The sequence below is a fragment of the Rhizophagus irregularis genome, chromosome 2, assembly GCF_026210795.1.
Source record: "Rhizophagus irregularis chromosome 2, complete sequence".
NCBI lineage: Eukaryota > Fungi > Glomeromycota > Glomeromycetes > Glomerales > Glomeraceae > Rhizophagus > Rhizophagus irregularis.
In genome coordinates, this window is record NC_089430.1 from 2,450,571 (window position 1) to 2,459,776 (window position 9,206).

Sequence of the window (9,206 nt, forward strand, 5' to 3'; positions counted from 1 at the left end):
GAGTTAAGTCAGCTTTTCGTTTCTTAGAGAAGGGTATAGAAGTATGAGCAGCACAACCAGTGCATGGAGAAAGCTTTATATCACCTGGCGAAGAGACACAATAGGGAGAAATCCAATGTACAATGAAACAGGTACCACTACTAGGTTGTATGGAGAGTTGTTTGTCAAAAAGAGGGGAGCCAAAATCATCTAAAGTAACAATCCAGTTTTTGGTAGTCAGAGGGTTGAAATACAAGGAGCAAGATTGATGAGTGAAGCAGAGCTCATGGGTGGAGAGGGAATAATAAATTTATCGATCAAACGATTGTTAGAGTTGGGAATAGTAGTTTGTCTTTGGATGAAAGATGGATATGACCAGGACCACATCTTCCAACCAAATTATTATAATAAGCTTTCCAAGAAATTAAATGGGTGCCTTGCGGAGTAATAAGTTGTGACAAATAAAATAAGTGTCATTTATGCAGGATAGGATGGTAAGCTTTAAACGCTTTGGGTGTCATACAGTTGAATAAGGGGATGTGACCATCAAGCAGAGACAGAGTTGGTAGGTATGAAAGTTGAGTTTGAAGCAAACGGAAAGGAGTGGAGGCCAAGAGGGCAATAGTGCAAGCGATATAATCCTTTTTGAAAGAAGAAAGAGAAGACCATATAGACCATTTTTTAACAAAAACAAATATTGAATTACAGCAGATTGCAAAATTGTAAGGCCACCCTATGATTTTTTAATTTGAAAATTTGATATTTTGAATTTTTCAAAAACCAGTAAAAAATCAAGTTAAAAACCTGTTTATTCAACTCCTTAAATAAAAATAGAAATATATCATATGATTCAATATAAATAAATTACTTTAAAATCTATATTAATTTTAAGGAGTTAAAGTTATTACCAAAATAGGTATTTAAACTTGCTTTTTTACTAATTCTTGAAAAATTCAGTAGTCTTACAATTTTGCAATCTGCTGTAAACGCAATCTATAGCCCTGTTCATTTCTAGATTGGATCAGATTGACCAAAAAATAGTGTAACTAATCAAACTGCAGTTATAATTGAGCACATTTTTGATCGATCAGATTGATTGTAATAGATATGATTAGTGTCACCGACTTCTTTTCTTTTACTGTTACAATATGAATTGTAAAGAAAGACTTTATAAGTTGTTATGGTTACAAATATTTTAGGAGACGAACATGAAGAAAAAGAAGAGGAAAATTCAAGTGATGAAGAGGATAATATCATTTTACAAACAGTTTTAATAAAATGAATAAATACATGGTATTTAGAACCAAGATTATACCGCGTAGTGAAGTCAAAGCATTGGTGGCAAAATGTTCTTCCATTTTATGATATTACTCGATTTAAAAAAATTTTAAGAATGCATCAATTCCATCATGTATTTTCATAAACCTCAAGCTTGTGTTGAATTTCAGTTAGCTGTATTTCTTTGTCAACTTGGATCTACTGGAAGTTTGTTTGAAGTTTGTTTAAGATTTGGAAATAGGAGAAGGGATGGTAATTCTTTATACTAAATGAGTTATTCAAGCAATTTTAGCAAAAAAAATAGGTTTGTTAAGTGGCCTATTTCAGAAGAGCGTAAAAAAGTTAATGAAGGATTTGAAAATTTAGGAGGGCTTAAAAATGTAATTGGAACAGTTGATGGAACCTATATTTCTATGAGAAATGCTCCAAATAAAGATCCAGAGGTTTACTTTACTAGGAAAAAACGCTATGCTATTTACTGTCATGGTATTGTAAATGATAGAGGCATTTTTATTAGTTTAGTACATGATCCGAGTTTATAGAAATTCTTCTTTTTATAAAGATTATTCTCATCTTATTCAAGATGATGATAATCTTTTAGGTGATTCAGCTTATCCTATTTCTCCTTTCTTAATCCCACCTTTTAAAGATACATCTTCTCGAAAATACAAAAAATTTAATCAATTCCATTCACGTCATCAAGTTGTAATAGAAAATGCCTTCGGGAGATTAAAAGCAAGATCTAAAACGTTAAGGGATCTTGATATTAAAATGGTTAAGATGGAAGTATTATTTACATGTTGTGCAATAATTTTACATAACTTTTTAGATATTTGGGAGGGTGATTTCAATGATAATATAGAAGAAGATGATAATGACAAAAATGATAATTATACATTAAGGAATAATGATGAGGTATTAAAAAGAACTGGGCAGGCTAAAAAAAACTTAATCTTTCATCAACATTTTTCATAAATAATATATTATGCATATTTTAAAAGATATTTTCATCAAATATATGATTTAAATTTTAAGTTTATTGAATTTTTTAAAAAATACAATACATGTTGAATTCTTAAATAAAAAATTTGCAGCAAAATGTTTTGTTATTCACAAATTTATTGTTAAATCCATTATTATTATTATATTATTACCTATTATATTATATTACCATTATTATTATTATGATTATTGTTATTACTATTATTATTGCTATTGTTATTATTACTACTACTTATTAACGTTAAATTGCAATAATTCTAAAGATGATTTATATTGCAACATTCTTAAATCCAATTCTTTCATTCTTCCTTTTCAACTACTTGCTTCTTTTCAAACTGGTCATTCTCAGAGGCAAGTCGTTTTTCCCAAATTATTTGTCTTGCATTACTCATAGAAATTATGGCTTCGGCTAATGGATCCTGTGAAAGAGATTTTCGTTTTTTAGTAATTTGATTATCTTTTTTTTCTGCCAAAACTTCTTCATTAGTTTCTGTTTCTTTTTCTTTAAAACTGTCAAACAATTGAACATCATCAGAAAATCCATCTACTAAAAATCCCGGATTGTGATTTTCATGAGTTTCAAACAAAGCATCAAGTCTGTCAAACCATTTCCTGTTTTGTTCTCCTTTTCTTTAATTTCATTATACTTAGTCACAAGACGAGATAATTTATTTTTAATCTGCTCTACAACTTTCCTGAAAAAATCTTAGTAGCAGCTGTTTTGGCAAAATTGGACTTATTTTTTTTGTAAATATCAAAATTATCTTCAAGAAAACTTATCAATAATCCAGTATTTGTATCATCCCAGCCAGTTTCTTCTTCAACAGAACTTGCTCTTTCTGTTTTTTGGCCATTATTCTTTTTAGAAACTTTAGTGATTACAGGTGTTGAAACATCAGTAGTAGGTACCGTCACTTCTTGAATTTCTGATGGAGTAAATGTTAATACAGCTATAACATCAGGGTCCTGTACAGGTGTTTGTGGTTTAGGAGCAATTGGACGAAGAGTAGATTTTGGAATAGGCATGGTAAAAGTTAGAACTTCAAAAAGTTTAAGGCAAAAAACATGCAGACTCTAGACGCGTCATTTATTATATAGATTGCGATCAGGGAAAAACACCAATTTTTGTAGATCGGTATGACTGACCGCTGACCACATCAGCAACCAATTATTTAAGGGTGTAAAATTTTGATCAATCCGGTCAAATCTAGAATTGAACAGGGCTTATAAATAAAAAGAGATTGAATAAAAGAAGAAGATGAATTAGCCAATAAAAATAAATTAGTTATCAAATAAATTGATTAATCCCAAAGCTTGAGACAAATATAAAATAGGTTAGGTAGAGAACAAGAAAAATTGGCCTTATATTTAACAGCAGAACGTATACTTTTCATTGCAGTATAACATTCAGATTCTGAGAGGTCAAGTTTGGTATAAGAACGGTATTATGCAAGTATACAACTTGTTTGGCAGAAAGTTTTGCAGGTCGAATGGTGAGTTACATTCGCGTTTGATTTGTTTTTTAACAAAATCGCGGAAGCCTTTAATATTAAACCAGACACCTAAAAAGCAAAAGGAAGTGGTCATAGGGATCAGGATAATAGAAATAGAAGGAACTCTATTCAAAAAGGATAAAGCCAAATCAAAAGTGATAGGAGAAGGAGTAGAGACTGAAGTAAGAAACAAAGAGTTAGTGATATGGTGACGAGTACAAGAAAGAGCTGAATCAATAAAAGAAGAGAGATCAGTTTCAAAGTTATTATTCCTATCATCCAGATGGCACGAATGGTCTCTCATCAACTTAGGTAATCCTGATGTTTCTATGGGCTGGTCTTGGATGCAAATCATTCCCAATGCTTCTCATGCTGAAGCTGCTGCTATTTATGCAGCCTTAACAGTCTCGCCTTGTGATTCAGAAGTCACTATTTATACTGACTCACAGACCGCTATTGATGGTCTTTATGGCTGTTCTTCTTCATTTTATTCTAATAGTCGCCTTTATTATAAGACCACCAATTTTGAACTTTGGGCTAACCATCCATTCCAAGAACTTGGTTGTCCTCCCAATCAAAGTCAAAGCCCATTCCAATAATTATTTGAACGATTTTGCCGATTCTTTGGCCAACATTACTCATACCTCATCTTCTAGCATCCTTATCTTTGGCTTGGATTTTGCCTCAGCTCATGACTTTGTTCTGACTTATGACAATGACATTGTTTGTGAATGATTATATAGCAAATTACGTGATGGTTATGTACTCAATTGAGTTATGTAATCACAATCCTGCAACATGACTACGCATATATAATTTGTAATAACGTAGGCGTGTTTTTTTTTTATTAATTATTACTATATGATAATATTTTATTTATTTTTTTAAGATAAATATACGCATGATGATATGAAAATAGTGAATTTTTTACATTTTTTTCTTATCATAATAGTAACTTATTTTTCTTCTTTTTAGGCGACTCCAAAACTAATTTGATGATGAACGGGTTTTTCCCCTTGGAATTGAAGTTGAGCAAGACTTTTTTTCTTTTTCATTTTCGATTTTATTAGACTGCTAATTTATATTTTCTTTTATTAAAGTATTCCTAAATTTAATACAAAAAATAGAGTCTTTTCCAAAATACTACATTTACTATCATTTAACTTAGACACAAAAAGATTTTTGGTGGCACTTATCTGTTATAGTCATCCTTCCATATAGTCACCCCTGTATAATTGCAACTCCCTTATAAGCACATTTACATTAATCCCAAGTTACTAATAAACTTATTAAAAAAACCTTCCCTTTAATCACATCATATATAATTTTTATAGTCACACCATTTTTTTGGTCCCGAAGGGTGTGATTATATGGGAGGATGACTGTATATTTAACTAAGATGAATTTTAAGAAACATGTTTTTTAAGAACATATTACTTTTTCACTCTAATAGAAATTAAACTTCATTGCCCTTCCCTTAATCCTTTCTCTTTTCATGCTATTTCTAATTTTTTTAATTGGTTTATCCAATTTTTTTCTTTCTAATTCTTCCTTACGTTCTTCGATTTCTAACTCTTGAATTTGTTGTTGAAATTCATCATTTTTAACACCCTTAACATTACCTTTTTGCCGTTTATTCTGTGACTTTAGAAGCGAAGTAGTTTTTTGTTTTTCTAAATTAATTCGTGATCCATCTCTAAACCAGTGAAATCTACTAACACATTTTGGGGAATTATTTTGCAAATTAATTAATGTAAGTTTGGTAACTTCCTTTAAGAAATATTACTAATATTTCATTTTTATTATAGGTAATTTGTTAGGAAAACAAAATAATATTATTCAATTACTGCGATTTCACTCATTTTTCATGTAAATAATAAATTTTATAATAAATATTTAAATTTATTACTTTTGGTAAATTCAATCTTTTGATAATCATAATTATATAAACACTCTTAACTAATAAATGCATAAAAATCTTTTCAGTTAACTTTTATAGAAACTGGATCAATGTTTATAACCATGTTTATAATTATCCTTTATAACCAAAATTTTATTTTTTCGTCACGTATATTACATTCAAATCTTAACAAAATTCGAAAAAATCATTTATTTTCATAACAATAAACTTAAGTTACTACAATCAATAATGTCTAATTTAGCTGAATCTATCAATATTAGTTCTGAATTAGAGGTAATTTCTTTAAATTTTATTTAAATTTTATAACAAAAAATCAAAATTTTCTATACTATTTTAGGAGGAAGAACGAAGTTCTTTGTTATCACAAGAGTTAATAATGAAGAAAAATTGGAGAATACTTTGGCTTTAATTAGTTCTGTATATCACATTACAGATATTTGTTATTCCTTATTTTTCATTGAATATCCCGATACTTCAGATGATGGAATTGCATATGTTTTTCATGTTGAAAATTGGACTGACAAAAAGGCTGTATTTAATAATGTAAAGGATTTTATTTTTCAATCATTTATTTTTTAATAGCTAATAAAATATTAAATTAATTTTTAATTTTTAATTTTTATTTAAGATCCAATATGGTCTTGGTAAACCTGGTGGTGCACACTCTAATATTTTTTGTCCATTTTTAGGAGTGCAATGTAAAGATAATAAGAAATCATGTCAAGGCGTGAAGATTTGTAAAATTGCTAAACCTGAATTTAAAGATGTAACTCATTCTACAGTAGATCTTAACATGGATTTATCTTCAAAAAATTCCAGCTTCTTGATTATATCTTCTTCACATCAAATCCGATTCAATATTTATGAAATAATAATTTATTTTTTTTTCAATTTAAGAGAATAGCTTGCTGCCATCAATTCTAAATGTTGTTATAATCATAAAACTAATAGAAGTAATGTTAATCAATACTTCATTGGTTGTAGTGCATATGTATTTGGCACACGTCATCGATATATTAGTGAAAAACCCAATGTTGATGAAAATCTTAAATTTTTGTTACATTTTGATTCATATTCTTATCTTTATTTATTTAGGATGATAAAAATTGTTTACAAAAACAAAAATGTCATAAGTATTCAATTACATCATTAAGAAAAATCAATTTTATATAATATTTTTTCTTATTTTTTTTATATAGCAATTCCTTACATCATAGATGGAAAAGTTGAATTATTACCACTTGTAAAAACTGGGTGTAATGTTATATTTCATAAATATGAATCATTGGATTTAGAATCATGCCCTTATATAGTTATGGTTGTAAAAAATACTCATTCACATCCACCTTCACCACCTCATCGAACACCAAATCACTTACAGCAAGATTTGAAAAGTTTAATTGAAAACTCTAATGATCTTTTAATTGATTTTATTTCACGAAGGTTAATTTCTGGTAATAAATAATAATTATATTTTTATTACATTATTTTTATTTTTGAGCTTTATTAATGCTAACTTTAATTTCAAATAAATATAGGTCCATTGATAAAAGCAGTTTTTGGTGATACTGTTTTAGCAGATGTTCATGCCTCAATGAATAATATTGGTAAGCTTCGTAATATTATAATGAGAGAACAGAAATTATTACATCCATATGGACAAGGTATAATGGGAGTAGTTCATGCTTTTAATCAAAATGAATCAAATTTACGTGATTATATTCAAAGGATTAGTAAGTACTTTAATTTTAAAAATAAACTTTTTAAATATTTTTAATTTAATGTAATTATTATTATTTTTTAGTATTTATGGATGATGGACATATTATGATATTATGTGTGTTTAAATTACAAGCTGAACATATGTCAAAATTTAAATATTTTATGGTGGATATGTCCTATAAGCGTGTATTTGGAGAAATTGATGAACTTGAATTTAATGCCTATGACGAAAATAATAATAGTGGTAAGTAGAACTGTAGAAGTTTAAATTTTAAATTATTAATTTTAGTTTACTATTAACTAAACAATTTCTTTTATTAGTTGTAACTTTTTGTAGGATATATTCAAATGGAAGTAATGCTAAGGCTTATCAATACATGTTTACAGCTTTCTTTGAAGTTTATGAAGATTTAACAGTAGAAAAGCCAACTTTTTATTATTTCAATTCAGAAAACTCTGAAAAAAAAGGATGGGCTGCTATTATTGTTGATTTGGATAAAGGTCAAGCAAGCTAAAGAATTATCTTTAGCTTTAAATTCCTTATATAATTCTTTAAGCCCAGAACAGCATTTACTTTCTGTTTTAAAATCATGTTTAATTCATTTTGAAAGGTAAACAAATTATAATTAGTTTATTTATGAATAATTATTAATGGGTATTGCTAAATCTCACCGGTGGTGATTTTTACCAGCGGTGATTTTCACCGTTATTAATGTTGGCAGAAATTATGATTTAGCCAGAATTATAAAAAATTTTTTTGCAAATTTTTACTGAGAAAAAAAATTAAATGTAAGTAGTTTTTTTAAATATTGAACATGGTTTACTTAATAAAAAAACTTAATTTATTTGACCAAAGTAAGAAAATTACACTTTAAATTTAATAGACAGAAAAAAAAAATTTGAAAGTTAATACTATTATGAGAAATGCAATTTTTTCCAAAAGTATTACATTTACACTCATGAAATTTGATACACAACTAGTTTTAATCTTGCTAAACAACGATTTCATTTGACCAAAGTGGTGAAATTACTCTCTGAAGTTCACAAACGGAAAAAAAAAATTCGAAAGTTAGTACCGTTATGAAAAATGTGATTTTTTTCACAAGTATTATACTTACATCCATGAAATTTTATATACAACTAGTTTCGACCTCGCTGAACAACTTTCAATTAATGAAGAAAGACGATTTCATTTGACTAAAGTGGTGAAATTACGCTCTGAAGTTCACAAACGAAAAAAAAAATTCGAAAGTTAGTACCGTTATGAAAAACGTGATTTGCTCCACAAGTATTAAACTTACACTCATAAAATTTGATATACAACTAGTTTCAACCTCGCTGAACAACTTTCACTTAATAAAGAAAGCTGATTTCATTTGACTAAAGTGTTGAAATTACGCTTTGAAGTTGGTAAACAGAAAAACAAATATTTAAATGTGTTTTTTTTTCATAAATATTATATCTAACTTTATGAAATTGAAATATACTCCTATGGGTTTAATAGTGTAACAAAAGTAATATTTTTTGTATTAAAAACATGTAAAATATTAAAAGAAAAGCAAAGCAAGCAAAGCAAAAACAAATTTCATAAATATGATAAATATATGTTATGTTGTGTAACATAAGTAATCACATGATCACATGACTGGTGAAAATCACCACCAGTAAAAATTTGACAATTCCATTATTAATTACTTACTTTATATTAAGGTTGCTTGCCGAAACTAGAGGGTTTCGGCAGAATGGCGTACGCGAAACTGCCGAAACTAGTTTCGCGAAATCATCAAGAAATGCCGAAACTGCGAAACCTA

At 28.2% G+C, this 9,206-nt stretch overlaps 3 protein-coding genes across 3 annotated transcripts; 1 reads left to right on the forward strand and 2 right to left on the reverse strand.

Moving 5' to 3' along the window:
* Positions 1–2,558: 2,558 nt before the first annotated feature.
* OCT59_011903 (uncharacterized protein) lies at positions 2,559–3,285 on the reverse strand (the record flags this gene model as incomplete). Its single annotated transcript, XM_025329116.2, has 2 exons — positions 2,559–2,889; positions 2,951–3,285. 2 exons carry the CDS (start codon positions 3,283–3,285, stop codon positions 2,559–2,561), a joined length of 666 nt encoding a protein of 221 aa, XP_025188372.1.
* Positions 3,286–5,198: 1,913 nt separating this feature from the next.
* Positions 5,199–5,614, reverse strand: OCT59_011904 (uncharacterized protein; the record flags this gene model as incomplete). The annotated part of the gene is made up of 2 exons (XM_025324004.1): positions 5,199–5,522; positions 5,600–5,614. The coding sequence occupies 2 exons, from the start codon at positions 5,612–5,614 to the stop codon at positions 5,199–5,201; spliced, it is 339 nt and encodes a 112-aa protein (XP_025188373.1).
* Positions 5,615–5,901: 287 nt separating this feature from the next.
* OCT59_011905 (uncharacterized protein) lies at positions 5,902–8,651 on the forward strand (the record flags this gene model as incomplete). The annotated part of the gene is made up of 12 exons (XM_066134099.1): positions 5,902–5,946; positions 6,011–6,023; positions 6,107–6,216; positions 6,302–6,439; positions 6,578–6,626; positions 6,873–7,127; positions 7,212–7,406; positions 7,478–7,639; positions 7,717–7,896; positions 7,958–8,006; positions 8,377–8,463; positions 8,540–8,651. The coding sequence occupies 12 exons, from the start codon at positions 5,902–5,904 to the stop codon at positions 8,649–8,651; spliced, it is 1,395 nt and encodes a 464-aa protein (XP_065989397.1).
* Positions 8,652–9,206: the final 555 nt, after the last annotated feature.